Here is a 15,916-nt window from a genome sequence, read left to right as displayed (position 1 = left end):
GGGGAAGGAACACACATGGGTGAGATGGTCAGGTGTCCACACATCTTATGGCCGTATAGTATATGTGATAGCAATCCGATTCAGACATAATCACAGTATCCGAGCTGACTTGCCAAACGATATGAAACATCAGAGGTAGGTTGGGAACATGTTTTACGATCATTACATGCAAGAAGCATGCTGTCAGATTCACAGAACGTGTCCGATCCAGTGCCAAAACCGATAGGTGCAGGCTATTTGTTGGTACCTCGAATAGTGAAGGCTACAACAGGGGAAGAGCTTTCTCTTACAAAGCCTCACACTTATGGAACAGCATTCCAATTAGTGTTCGGGACTCAGACACAGTCTCAGTGTTTAAGTCTAGGCTGAAAACATATTTGTTTACTCAAGCTTACCATGAATAGACTTTATTTTACGCAAAGTACACAGTTTTATCCATTACGGGATAGTAAGCATACCTAACAATCTCTCCCGCTCTTTACCTCCCTCTCCCTCTCTCATCTGTCGAGTCACACATGATTTTATGGACCCTTTCTGCTCTCCGGACCTGCCTGATCCATCCTGATGCCCTACCTCTGGATGGAGCTCTCATCAACTGGAGGCTACATTCTGGATATTCCTTAGGATGGTACCGCTTAAAGTAATATGGAAATGGTTTTGGACCTCAATTCCACATGGACATTCCCGCTGTGATTGATGGGACTAGGGTTGCTGCTATGGCCTTAGCCTATGGACTGCAATTACCACATACAGTTTTGCACTCAAGTCTCCTTAAGTGAACAGTGGACTAGTTACACAAAACAGACTTCATATAAAAACCCTAATGAACTTTCCTTTACTTTCACACTATCCGTTGTTACCCAGATGAAGATGGGTTCCCTTCTAAGTCTGGTTCCTCTCAAGGTTTCTTCCTCATATCATCTTAGGGAGATTTTCCTCACCACCGGCTTGCTCAATAGGGTAAATTCACACACTTAAAATCTGTATCCCGTGTTTATACGTTTCTGTAAAGCTGCTTTGAGACAATGTCCACTGTTAAACGCGCTATATAAATAATATTTAATTGAATTAATGATACTGAGTATCAGATCATTGCAGCCTTAATGAAAATGGCTCTGAATATGTAACATTGTGTATATAAGGGGGGGAAAAAGGGTGTTAAAGAACCTGCCATCGAACACACTGCAAATGATGTGTAGCAAAAGGCTAAATGCTGATCTTCATAGACCTATAAAGAGAATGACCTCTCAAAGCAGAGTGAGCATTTCACCCTGAAGCTTGGTGTTTTCTTTTGCAAAATGGAGAATGGAGGAACTGTCATGAGTGGTACATCTTGCTGCTTTTCATCATGCTGATAAAACTGCAAATAGATTTAAAACACAGATAAGGCATGCTGCTGAAGCAGAAGTATTTATTCTGCTTCACTTATAGCTGAATGACCTGTTTTAACACAGCTGTAACGTGCTAAATTCCCACAGAACACTGGCGAACGACGGTGTGAACAACAACATTGTCTGTGTGTGTGTGTGTGTGTGTGTGTGTGTTTCAGTAGGAGCGTGTCAAGAGCAGGATATTAAAGCTGTCTAATCACGTTCTTACACAACCTTGTCCACTTGCCATTAAGCACACTAGTGTACTTCATCAGCTTCTGGGGATGGATTTAAAATAGATAAAAAAAAAAAAAGAAAGAAAGAAAAGGAAAGCTATCATTTTTAATCAGTGAAGCAGTGATCCCTAGACGGCAAATTGCAGACTGCAGAGGGATGGAGGGAAAGACAGGGATGAAGGAGCAAACCTGGTGACATCGGGGAAGCGGATGGGGAAGTAAAGGACGCGGCATTTGTGCCGGATGAGCTCCTCCAGGCCTTTGGGTCGGTGGTCGGGGATCGTCTTAATGAAGCTGGAGATGGAGGACAGGAACGAGTCCATGTTGAACGCCGAGTTAAACAGGACCACGTCCGCCACCAAGCTGGGGACAGACGAAAGCGATAGCAGGAGTCAAAATAATGAAAACACAATCATGGAACGCACAGAAGCGTGGATTCGATATTCACGAGGACTAGTAATATTGATTTAATTACATCCAATAAAACATAAAGCCAAACAGCGACGAGCTGTTTTTAATTGTTGTACAAATTAACGCTGATTAAAGAATGACTCGTGCCACGGCACTCAATTAGCATTCAAATTAGCAGGGCGTAAGCTGCAAGCCTTTTAAATATCACCGCGTTGTCGTAATTATAAACAAACAGAGACGTTAACTGAGCAAAGCAAAGTGGCCAGACTATAAGCGTAAAGCATGACGATTACGCAGTAGCCGTAAAAATAATACATAAAAACGACAGTTCTAATTGCTGCATCGAGATTAATGAAGCTATTCAATGATTCAAGATTCGTCGAAAGAGCTGCATTACGAGATGCCATAATTAAGCAACAGCAGCGAGGTAGCAAATGCTTTTAATGGCAAAGTACTCCTGTAGAATCGCAGTCTATCTGACTGCTATGCTATTAAATCCTTCACTGGAACTTCTCCTTCACTATTACGCGTACATCTGAGGTTGCGGTTTACAGGAAATGCACCGGATAACAAATTTTTCCAAAAAAAAAAAAATAAAAAGGCCATACAACAATATTGAACCCGAATTCAGCTGAAGCACATTTTTACTCTAGATGAATTACCATGAAAGGATCTGGTTGTAGCCATACTGGAAGTCTCTCTCTTGGCTTTTGCGGACCGGATAAATCAACTGGTTTTCGTGAAAGTAGAGGATCTTCTTCAGAGCGGCGAGGTCTGGACGCAGGGCCACCAGTTCGGCGAGGTTGAGCACAGAGCTTGTAAATAAAATCCTGAAGGAAAAGAACGCCATTATTAACTTATCTTTAATAACTACACTATTAACATAACTATGCATTAAGAGAACTATCGGTTTTAAAAACGACAAACTCTTCGAAACATATCCGGCCTTCATGTGTCATGGCCATAAATAAATAAAGGGCTCGTCTCAAATTGCTGTGTTAGGTGCATTACTGAGGGGCGATAATCAGTGCACTGGGACACACAGTGAAGTGAAGTGAAATGAAGTGAAGTGAAGTGAAGGGTGCTACTCGAGGCTGTGTCCCTGTCTGCGTTAAGAGCTTTGGGACAGACAGAGCGAGCTTTGAAGCTGCGTCATTCATCTCCCTAAATGAACCCAACCCCCTCTTCGCCGTGCTCCGAGCTCAGCTTCTTTGATGTGGCGAGCCTGCGGCCTCGAGACCACGACGCGCTCTGGGTTTAACTCGCTTTCTTACGCTGATCGAGGAACAGTTTCTCTTACGCAAATCCTAACCTCGATTATTATATCACGAATCATGAGGCTGCTCTCAAACTGCCGGGGGGGGGGGAAGAAAAGAAAATGATTATTATTTTTTTTTTAATCATCATGCGTTCATCAGTACACGACGAGGTCTCTGCACAGCAAAACCAAGGTGCAGAACCAAAGCAGATGAGGGATCGCTATTTTTGGTCCATATTCCTGTTGGAAAGTGTCCAAGCAACACATTTGGTTACAGTACTGATAAAAAAAAAATAAAAAAAAATTAAACGGGGACGTGCTCTTGCTGCCTTTGAACTCGAGGTGATGAGTGAAATTTGATGCATCTTTTCAGTTCAGTTCAAATCACACATGTGCGCCCAAATCAGCAAAGTATTAAAGATATTACTAATGCACATAAGCCAAATTTATGAAAAAAAAAAATAGACATGGATCCTTCTGTTTGAAGTTTTCTTTCCTCTACATGCAACAAAAGTCCACAGAGAAGAATAAAACGACATCTCGCTATCAATGGGAAGTCGTTTTAAGGTACATTTGCACTGTAAAATTTCTATAACGGTTCATAGTAGTGGCGTAATAACATACAAATATGGCAGGACACTCTGATAAATAGTGTGTACTGACATACATTTTAAAAAAATATTCTATCAATTTCGAAAACCAAAGCATTTATCACTTGCACTGATGCTGTAGTGTTATGTACCAGTTAATGTTCTTCTTTTTTTTCTTTTTTTTTTTTTTTTAAAAAAAGGATGATGTAAGCAGACACCGTGACATACTGAAATTAGTTTGGGCGTTTATCATTCCGTAAATTTTTCATACCACTCCACCCATAAACCCAGAGAGTGGACTGCTCCTGAGGAATTCGGACTCGAGAAGAAGCCAAAATCCCACGAGAGACAGAGAAAATGATCGACGTGAACATGCTTCGCCTTCCTCGAATTCCACTTTTGAGTCAGCTCCCCGGAATCTGAGACCTCCAGTACAATGACTATGCCTGCTTCCTTAGTCTGGTGGACTATGGTCATGCGAGATCCTTTGGGTGTATACAGTCTGAGTCAAATTATATTCCCTGAATACGGTCATATTCCATAAATGCGTGATTTTGAGTATTATCAGTGCTTGGCCCCCTTGAAAACGTTGCTTACTCTGTATTCATATAGTATATTTGTTATATGACGGAATGAATCCTTTCACCGGCGGGAAAAAAAAAAAAACATTTTAAAACCCTGAAACCAATCATCCTGTGACGTTCCATAAATTAATCATCTCTTCGCTTCAGAATTAAAGCGTTCTCGTGGTTTAGAATTTAACTAGCGCATACTATTAGTCCGTCAATCAAATCTGGAAAGAAAAAACAAACAGTTTTTTTCTAAAAATCATAACAAACTCGTCAGAGCTGTCATGTGATATGCGTGAGCTTTAAACATGAACACCACTTTTTACTCATAACTGTGTATTTCCTTTCACTCCCACTCTAAATGCATGCTCTTATACAGTACATCAACCCAAGTCTGGTTTTTCAGTACACAATTTACTGAGAGGCCTTTCACCAGCGATGAATGGAAGCGCTTCAAATGCCATCCTTAAAAGGTAATTTGTTATTGGCAGACGCAGGATTTTCGTTCTCGTTACAAGCCCATAATTGTCGCCCACCGTTTGTTTCCAGTGCCGACTGCTAACTGAAACCGAAGCAGATGTTTTAAGTCCAAAAGGGACCTGTAGGACAGCAGACATGGTGGGTGGCTCGGTTACCGTGTTTGCTTAGTCATACTCCTAATTGCATAAGAGTGTTTTGAGTGAAAGGTGCCGTTTTGGAAAGACCGGCTTCGCTCCTGGCATAATACGGCTGCAGAAATTTCCCCTCCTATAATTAACACAGGGAGCAAGACTGCGCTTATGAATTATTCATTTTGGCCTGTCGCTATTCATTAAGCTGGGCTATGCGCAAATATTTTGTTCACTCTACCTTTTAAACAGACAAAATATTGATAGGAGGTTTAATGTCTGTAGCTTCCTTACTATGTCTCACAAGGGTCAGGGCCAAATTAATCTTTGTTTCAGCAGTGATTTTTCTTCTCCGAAAACTATTACACAAGAAGTGACATATTTTAAGGTTTGCTCTGGGTTTTCCCAGCTACTGAAAGAGCCTCACAAAACCAAAGTGTGTGTCTAGGGTCTTAACGACAGAGGAGAACCGACTGCAGCACCAAGTTGCATCAAATTCACTTCATGGAAGCTCTATACAAACGAGCGAGAAAGAGTGTGCCACTCACTGTCTACATACGTTTTGCTTATTTCCGCAACGTCGTCTGCAACCTTTTCAAAAAAAATCACGGCTAGGAGAGGAATGATGTGCAATCTTGTCATGAACTGTTCACTTACATTATGGCCTAAGACCTGCTCATGCTCCATGACCACGACTGGCCCAAAGGCACTGATCCTTTTCTAATCACCCAAGTGTTGAGGGAAAATTTTTAAACAATAAATATATAAATGTCAAACCACAGTAAAGAGCTTTCACTAGCTGGCATGACTATATTGAAGAGTAAACAGATGAGACAAGCATTTATAGTGTGTGTGTGTGTGTTGCACTGTACTGTATTGTGTAGAACGCAGTCCCTCGTCGATGGAAAATGTGGTCAATATGTCATTTGTTCTGCTTCACAATTACACAAACGCACAAGGATAATGCAGTTGTCAATAGCGGGGGCTAGGAGACCTATGATGATGCTCTGAAACAACCGCAGGTCATGTGGTTTGTTTCATATTTGGCTTAACCAAAATAGACATTGGATTTCCCCTTGACAGAACATGATCCTCACAGTCATCCCCAAAATCTTTAGCATATTTCAAAACTCCCATCGAGATCCAGCAAGGCTGTAAATATTTCGTACTATTTTTAATACGGTGGAGGAGACTGCGTTCAAAACTATAGTCCATGGGTTTATATCGAACACATGCTGAACAGCCTTTCCCTGCTTCGAAGGGTTTGTATTTCCTCTCATTCGAATAGTTAAAAGAGACAAATCAAAACAAGTCTTGCTCATTTCAGAGCCCTACAATTTATTATTTATTTAAAAGTGCAATAGTCTTTTCATTATTATTATTATTATTATTATTATTACTACTACTACTAGTACAAATGGCCTAGAAAATGTGTAGAACATGATACAATTATAATTCTTAAAGCCATGGCCTTAGCGCAAGCGTCTTACGTCCCTGAGAAAAGCGGTTTTTCTGTGTTTACACGATCCACCTGTCAATCATTTTATAGACACGCCTCTTCATTCCACCTCCGAACGAAAGGAAAAGGTTCGCTAAGTCCCAGACACAATCAGATATGTGTAGAGTAGAGAGCAGGAGCAGTTATTCGGATTGAACAAATAATGCGTCCTAAACAAATACGAATACAGATACGAGCAGAAGGCGGACTATTTTGGGGGGGGGGGGGGGTTGTTTGTTTGTTTGTTTGTTTGTTTAGAAAGCTTGCCAAAAAAGCTGTACAATAGGGATGGGTTCCCGCAGGACAAAAAATAAATGAATAAATAAAAATACATAAATAATGACACGGGGGGAAGGTTTTTATTTCAATGTAGCACTTTAAGAGACCTCAAAAGCTTGAGGGAAGGGTTGCCAGGTCTCATCAAAAACACGCAGCCCAACTGCAAGTCAAAAACCGCACAAAGACTTTGAGACTAGCACAAAATGTTCAGGCAAAGGAAAAGGTAGACTCTTCAATCAGTGTATTCTCTTTTCATGGGACAGAAGTTAACAGTGATGCAGATTACTGATTTGCAGTATACTATATCTGTCATGTTTCTATCCAAACAAAGGGAACATGCTTATTAAATATTGAAAAAAAAGTAAAGTGAAGAAATGTCCACACGGTGCTTCAAAAAATGTATTCATAGGAAACAAAAATAAGCATTGGTAGTATTTTCCACAATAGAGAACTTTACTGATGAAGGAGACGAAGACAAAATTAGCACAAAATAACGACCTATAAACTCAGATTATTAAATTCAGGCAGTACTGATTCGCAACTGTGACCACATAAAAGTATGTTTTTAAGCTGTCCAGTTTTCTGATTAGTAATGCTAAAGCAATTAATTAAATAAATAAATAAACATGATGAAATAACAATTGATAGAGCATGCAGGATATTTGCGAAGCAACGGACAAATGAGTATTTCTTCTGTTCTGTATGAGGATCTGCCGTGAGGTTGTGTCCATCTTCACAGAACATGAGGTCCACCATCAATACGAATCCAAACATAAATACAAATATGATTTCATGCAAGCACATGAGCGAGCAGACAAAACACTGAAACTAAAAAAAAAAAAAAACAGAACTGGAAACACAGCAGAATTCATTTTTAGGCCAAACTCAGCTGAAGCAGTCATGCATCCAGGCCAGGTTTCAGGTTGCCAAAGTAATAGCATAGAGCAGAAAACCTCTCTCAGATGGGGAGACGAAATGGAAAGGAACCTCCACGTCTAACCTTTTTTTTTTTTTTTTTTTTTTGCTAGCACATGACAAAAGTAACAATGTGTGATACACTACCCAGCTTCTCATATGTATACGTCAAGTTGAGGGGCAAATTTTGAGATCTAAGAAGAGCTTGGATCTCTACAAACCTTGAGGGTACGACAAATGCGAGAGGATATTTTAGAGAAGGCTTGAATAAACGATGGAATATTTGAGACTTGCCTGATCAAAACTCACAACGTGGCAACTCATGGTGCACCGAGTATACACACAAGGGCTACTCGGCCACATCAATAAAAAAAAATACAAAAAATGATGGATGAACGAGGTCACCGGCAGCTCTAAGAGATTCTAAGATGATGTACTGTACCACAAGGAAGTCAGGCGAATGAGTCGAGGCAGAGTTTTGAGACGCTTTTTATGAGCTGCTTCCCAAAATCGACATATCTTCAGACAAAAGGCAAAAGTGTCATCCAGATACAGAATGGAAACGACACCAGAGTTTTTTGACTGACGTGACAGAATTACTGAATGGCCTTTATCGGTAGCTTCGAGGCAAAGGAAAACTCGTCTGTGACATGTATTCTCGTTCTCAAAAGCATTCGAAGTCAAATTTGCACTGATTCTCAGACAAATACAAGAGGAACATTCTAGTAATCTTTCTGTTTCACTTAACGCTGAGGAAGAGCTGGAATTGCCAAAGAGGGAGATCTGCTGCTGACATAAACGGTATCTTGCTTTGTTATCAGATAGAGCTGGTCTGATTTCAGAACTGTGATGCTTTGAAAGCAACTCCACTCCACTTTCCTGAACATCAAAAAGCATGAGATGTCTACAATCTTCAGCAGCACTTACCTCTCACTTCTCAAGCATGAAATGACTGAAAATGCTGATAAGATCAATAATTGGTGATGAACATTTGCATCAGTCATTGAGAGCCTGGCACCGACCTTCTCGTCACCCTGATGTAAGCCCACACTTCCCAATGATGTAGCAAGTGCTCTACACTCCCACAGTTGTTCACGCTCATGTGTTTTTGTTTGTATCAAATGGAAAATATAATTTTGGTAGTTGTGTAGCTGTGGTCTACGTACAGGGCCCTTTTCTTTTAGATTCTGTCCATTGAAATCCACACACACACATGGCTTTAAACAATATAGAATGAAATACTCTATGTGGGCATTATAATAACAATAACCTCAATTAATCTAATTACGAAATAAATATGGCCAAAGGTTTGTGGACACCTGAACATCAGACCCATATGTGTTCCTTCCCCAAACTGTTGCCACAAAGTTGGAGGCTCACAACTGTATAGAATGTCTTTGTATGTTGTAGCAGTACAATTTCCCTTCACTAGAAGAGGCCCAACCCTTTTGGGACCCCTGTGCATTGCCAAGGTTAGCACAAGCACATGAGTGTAATTGATCAGGTGTCCATATACCTTTGACCATATACAGTGCATCCGGAAAGCATTCACAGCGCTTCACTTTTCCCACATTTTGTTATGTTACAGTCTTATTCCAAAATGGATTAAATTCATTATTTCCCTCAAAATTCTACAAACAATACCCCATAATGACAACGTGAAAGAAGTTTGTTTGAAATCTTTGCAAATTTATTAAAAAAAAAAAAAAAAAAAAAAAAAAAAAAAAAAAAAAAAAGCACATGTTCATAAGTATTCACAGCCTTTGTCATGACACTCAAAATTGAGCTCAGGTGCATCCTGTTTCCACTGATCATCCTTGAGATGTTTCTACAAATTGATTGGAGTCCACCTGTGGTAAATTCAGTTGATTGGACATGATTTGGAAAAGCACACACCTGTCTATATGAGGTCCCACAGTTAACAATGCATGTCAGACACAAACCAAGCCATGAAGTCCAAGGAATTTTCTGTAGACCTCCGAGACAGGATTGTATCGAGGCACAGATCTGGGGAAGGGTACAGAATCATTTCTGCAGCACTGAAGGTCCCAATGAGCACAGTGGCCTCCATCATCCGTAAATGGAAGAAGTCTTCCTAGAGCTGGCCGCCCGGGCAAACTGAGCGATCGGGGAAGAAGGGCCTTAGTCAGGGAGGTGACCAAAAACCCGATGGTCACTCTGACAGAGCTCCAGCGTGTCTCTCTGGAAAGAGGAGAACCTTCCAGAAGAGCAACCATCTCTGAAGCACTCCACCAATCAGGCCTGTATGGTAGAGTGGCCAGACGGAAACCACTCCTCAGTAAAAGGCACATGACAGCCTGCCTGGAGTTTGCCAAAAGGCACCTGAAGGACTCTCAGACCATGTTGAAACAAAGATTGAACTCTTTGGCCTGAATGGCAAGCGTCATGTCTGGAGGAAACCAGGCACCACTCATCACCTGGCCAATACCATCCCTACAGTGAAGCATGGTGGTGGTGGAAGCATCATACTGTGGGGATGTTTTTCAGCGGCAGGAACTGGGAGACTAGTCAGGATAGAGGGAAAGATGAATTCAGCAATGTACAGAGACATACTTCATGAAAACCTGCTCCAGAGCACTCTGGACCTCAGACTGGGGCGAAGGTTTATCTTCCAACAGGACAACGACCCTAAGCACACAGCCAAGATAACAAAGAAGTGGCTACAGGACAACTCTGCGAATGTCCTTGAGTGGCCCAGCCAGAGCCCAGACTTGAACCCGATTGAATATCTCTGGAGAGATCTGAAAATGGCTGTGCACCGACACTCCCCATCCAACCTGATGGAGCTTGAGAGGTCCTGCAAAGAAGAATGGGAGAAACTGCCCAAAAATAGGTGTGCCAAGCTTGTAGCATCATACTCAAAAAGACTTGAATTGGTGCCAAAGGTGCTTCAACAAAGTATTGAGCAAAGGCTATGAGTACATGTACTTTTTTTTTTTTTTTTTTTTTATAAATTTGCAAAGATTTAAAACAACTTCTTTCACGTTGTCATTATGGGGTATTGTTTGTAGAATTTTGAAGAAAATAATGAATTTAATCCATTTTGGAATAAGGCTGTAACATAACAAAATGTAGAAAAAGTGAAGCGCTGTGAATACTTTCCGGGTGCACTGTAGTTTATAGTCATCGAGATATGGAAACTGATTTTAATTGTAATACTGAGCTTAACAGAATAAGAAAAACAGTGACATGGCCATGGTGGCGAAAGGTTTTCCCCTGCTTTGAATGAACCACTTTCATAATAATGCATGTAGCACTAGTTAACTGCACCAAACTCCAGCACAGCTAACGATGGTAACTAGCTAACAGCTAACGGTACTGAGAACTCTACTAATGACACGTAGGCTATTTCAAGTATATGGGTCTCATATTATATCATCCACTGGTGAGGCAATGTTATTTCTCCTATTGTGGTACATAGAGATTGCACGTTACCATTTTTTTTCTTTTCTAATACCTGTAACAATACCGAAACCTTGAGTATCAGTCAATGCCAATACGCATTTTTTTACTCACTTACTTCACAGTTAAATATACACAGTAAACATGATAAATCTAATAAATCAATTCTAAAAAATGAAAAACTAGTCGAGTCTCTTTATATGTAAACATTTCCTGTTCCAATGTATTTTTTCCAAATCCAATTCCAATCTTTGCCATTTGTCATAGGAGCCGATACCCGATATGTTGTTACCGGACCGATACAGATACTGGGTATCAAATCAGTGCCATCTTTATCAGTACGCCAAAGCTTAGGTATTTTTGTCCTCTATATCTTAATAACAAAAATCTCTCTCAGTGGTTGAAAGGGATGTCATGACAATCATGTTATCTCTAACTAACCTCATCAGCCATAGTTAATGTTCACAGAAAAGATCAGAATGGGAGAAAATGTGGTCTCAGTGACTAAGTGTGGCATGGTTCTTGGTGCCAGATGGGCTGATTTGAGTATTTCAGAAACTGCTGATCACCTGGGATTTTCACCTACATAAATCTCGGGGGTTTACTCACAATGGTGAGAAAAACAAGAAACATCCAATGAGCGGCAGTTCTGTGGGTGGAAATGCCTTGTTGATGAGAGAGGTCAGAGGAAAATGGCCAGACTGGTTGACTGACAGGAAGCCTATAGTAACTCAAATAACTAGTCTGTACAACGGTGTTGAGCAGAAAAGCGTCTCAGAAAGCACATGTCAAACGTTGAGGTGGATGGGCTACAACACTAGAGCATATCGGGGTCCACTCCTGTCAGCCAAGGACAGGAGTCCAGTCTCAATCAAACCGGACAGGTGAAGATCAGAAACATGTCAAATGGTCTTTATCCAATCGAAGCATTAATTGCACCTCTTGACTTCTGCACTGTATCTGCATCATTTTATGCACTGCGCTGCTACAACGTGGCTGACTGGATAACTGAATGAATGAACAGGTGTTCCTATTAAAGTGTTTACTTGCATTGCTACAGGAGCTCATATGTCACACTGTCACCCCTCTTTCATCTATAAAGGGTTTCGACACCATTTCAAGCATCACTGTGCCTGCATCTCAAGAATTGTTTTTTTTTTTTTTTAATTATGTGTTATATGAGAGTAGCAGAAAATATTTGTCATGGGTGGGTGGCAAAGTTCAAACCATGTGACAGTTACCCATTCTACTGAACTGTTTTCTTTCTATAATCTCACCCAGGTAGAAAGCGAGGTTTCGAATATTACTGACTTTCTGTCGGTTGCTTTCTCAGCATGCTTGCTAGTTTCCGGACACGTTTCCACACAGGTTCTCGAATGATAAGATGTGAATCACAGCTGCAACACTAAATAACCATCAACCTAGAAGCATGACCAATACTGAGAACATGACCATGATACCACAGGTGGGGTGCACCCACACACACACCATTAGTCCTGATGAAAGTTTCCCTGCACCTCAGCTAATCTGCTGTTGGTCTGGGTGGCAATGATAACACTTTCATGTATAGTGTCCGCAATAGAGGATGATCAGTTTAAGGCTGGTTTGAGGAAAACATGGGATGTAAATGATCGCTAGATCACTTGAGACCATTACTGTAATTTAGTGTCAATAAATATCAGGATTTATTTTGCTGTCTAGATTAGTCTCTGGTGCATTTTTTATGGAAAAAAGGTTTCAAAATCCCAAATTAAGGGGAACAATGTGAAATATTTAATTATTATTATTAGTAGTAGTAGTAGTACTGATGGTTTTTATACATGTCAAGAAATGTGCTATATTTTGTCTAAAACTTCATAATTTTCATCATTTTAACATCAACATGAGATATTTTAGATATTTCAGAATGTTAACAATTTTAATTGATAAACAAATGGAAGGTTTTGCTGCTGTTGTATAATATTTCATCGTTATTTCCATATACTATTCCTAGACATGGACAACCCCTTTACTTGTTTTTTTTAAAAATAAGTACTATTCAGAGAATATTCAGTTTTTACTAACAGAAAACATTTAAAGATTATGGATATGTCTTTAAATAATCTAACAATGCACAAAAGTGCAACTTATAATGATTTCTCCAGTTTCAAAATCTTTCAACCCCTTCATGGCAAGCATCTTTAGTACTTAGTAGAGCACACTTTTGCTGTTATGACCCTCTGCAAACGAGATGCATAGCTTCTGGAGGCGTTCCTGGGGAATCTTAGCCCATTCCTCATGAGCGATGGCCTCCAGTTCAGTAATATTCTTGGGTTTGCGTGCTGCAACCGCCTTCTTCAAATCCCACCAGAGATTTTCTATGGGATTCAAGTCAGGTGACTGTGATGGCCCTGTAGAATCTTCCAGGACGACTTCTGCAACCAAGCCTTGGTGGAATTTGAGGTATGATTGGGATCATTGTCCTGCTGGAAGGTCCAACGATGCCCAAGCTTCAGTTTCCTCACAGACGGCATGACGTTTTCTCCTAGGATTTCCTGATACTTCAATGAATCCATCTTGCCTTCCACACGCTGCAGGATTCCAGTGCCGGAGGATGCAAAGCAGCCCCAGAGCATCACCGAGCCACCACCATGATTGCCTGTGGACAGAGTGTTCTTTCTTTATTCTTCTTCCTCCAGACATACCGCTGATCCATCGTGCTGAAAAGTTCCAGATTTGTTTCATCGCTCCACAGAACAGAATCCCAAAACTTCTGTGGCTTATTTATATCATTCTGAGCCGATTTTTTCTTGTGCTTTTGGGTCAGTAGTGGTGTATGTCTTGGGAGTTCTAACATGGAAACCTTCTGTGGTTAGTACGCGCCTTACTGTGCTCACTGAAACCTCAGTGCCTGTTGCCACCAAGTCTTGCTGCAGGACTTTTGCAGTCACTCGAGGGTTTTTCACAACCTGTCTTCTCAGAAATCTGGTTTCAGCCGTTGATAGCTTCCTTTTTCTGCCCCGTCCAGGTATTTCATTCATTTTCTACCCCTAGCCAGTTCAGGAATTTCATGCATTTTCTGCACCTAGCCAGTTCAGGAATTTCATGCATTTTCTGCACCTAGCCAGTTCAGGTATTTCATGAGTTCCAGCTCAAGCACACCTGGTGCAACTAATGAAGCCCTTGATTAGTTGCATCAAGTGTGCTTGAGACACCACCGGTTTTGCATGTTTGTGCTTTAGAGTGATTCCATTCAAAGGGTTGAATAATTTTGAAACTGGAGAAATCATTATGTTGAATTTTCAGTTGAACTTGAGGAAACCACTTGAAGCATTCATCGTGCTGAACTACTGCAATTGCTTTTGTTTGATTTGTTCATTGCAAACAGCTGAAAATCTGCACATTTTGACAATAAACCTTCATTTGCAATTTGCAATGGGGTTTGAATAAATTTTGATTTCAACTGTATATATAGGGCACGATCATTCTGACCGTTAATTAACGTCAACAGTTTTGTGCATTGTTAGATTATTTATAGACATATCCATAATATTTAAATGCTTTCTGTTACTAAGAACTGGATATTTTCTGAGCAGGACTTATTAAAAAAACAACAACAAATGGATTGTCCATGTCTAGGAATAGCATGTTGAATAAAATAAAATATTATAAATTATAAAATTATATAATAATAAAATAATCTAAAATAAAAAAGGATCAAATGTTATACCTGAAATGAAGAACAAAAATAAATTCTTCCATTTGTTTATAAATGAAAATGGTTAACATTCTAAAATATTTAAAATTGATGTTAAAAAAAAAAAATTGTTTTAATAAAGTGCTCTCCACTAATATTGGCACCCTTGGTAAACATGAACAAAGAAGGCTGTGAAAAACTGTCTTTTAATCTTTTGTTAAAAAATTTCACAAAAGCACTCTGCTCTCATGGATATCACACAATTGCAAACACAACACAGATTTATCCAAAAAAAAATCTTTGTTAAATATAGGTGTGCAACAATTAATGGCAGCCCGTGAATTCATATAAGGAAAAATATATTTGAAGTATATTCCCACTGATATTTTACATTTTATTTTGTACAGCTGGGTGACTAGAGACAGGAAATTTTTCAACCATGACTTCCTGTTTCACAGGGGTATAAATATGAAGTAACACACAATTGTTTGCTATCCATGAGCGCAGAGAATTTTTGTAAAAAATAATAATAATAAAAGATCAAAAGGTTTAAAAATAAAGACAATTTTTCACAGCCTTCTTTGCTCATATGTTCCAAGGGTGTCAATATTAGAGAAGGGCACTTTATTTTTAACATTATATATTCATTAAATATTTTAGAATGTTAACCGTTTTCATTCATAAACAAATGGAAGATATTTGTTGCTGTTCATTTCAGGTATAATATTTAATCCTTTATTCCGCATGCTATTCCTAGACATGGACAATCCATTTATTGTTGTTTTTTAATAAGTCCTACTCAGAAAAGCTCCAGTTTCTAGTAACAGAAAGCATTTAAAGATTATGGATATGTCTAATGATGCATAAAAGTGTTGACGTTAATTACAGGTCAGTCTGATCGTGCCCTGTTTCTCCTGATGGTCTTGTACACACCGACCTGTACGCTTGGCTGCTTGGGACAGCCTGCATGAAATGCAGCGCTGCCGTTCTGGCCCTCCAGTGCCATTTCTTAGCAGGAAGCGTGTAAACCACGCAGTCTTCTACACCTTCCTGAAGAAGGTCCATCAGCTGCTTGTGAGAGCC

The 15,916-nt window shown here is 39.9% G+C and overlaps 1 protein-coding gene across 5 annotated transcripts in view; it reads right to left on the bottom strand.

Moving 5' to 3' along the window:
• gtdc1 (glycosyltransferase-like domain containing 1) overlaps positions 1–15,916 on the bottom strand; it is a 59,570-nt gene that overhangs the window by 24,631 nt on the left and 19,023 nt on the right. For all 5 annotated transcript variants that reach the window (XM_053626501.1, XM_053626499.1, XM_053626503.1 and 2 more), the window contains 3 exons: positions 15,771–15,916; positions 2,680–2,847; positions 1,796–1,969 (listed from right to left, as the gene is read on the bottom strand). The exon at positions 15,771–15,916 is cut by the window's right edge. In XM_053626501.1, coding sequence (XP_053482476.1) covers positions 1,796–1,969; positions 2,680–2,847; positions 15,771–15,916 — 488 coding nt within the window. The remainder of the gene's footprint in view (positions 1–1,795; positions 1,970–2,679; positions 2,848–15,770) is intronic.

Source organism: Ictalurus furcatus, chromosome 6, assembly GCF_023375685.1.
Source record: "Ictalurus furcatus strain D&B chromosome 6, Billie_1.0, whole genome shotgun sequence".
Classification (NCBI taxonomy): domain Eukaryota; kingdom Metazoa; phylum Chordata; class Actinopteri; order Siluriformes; family Ictaluridae; genus Ictalurus; species Ictalurus furcatus.
Note: the sequence above shows the minus strand (reverse complement) of the source record. Positions and strands in the feature narration are given on the sequence as shown.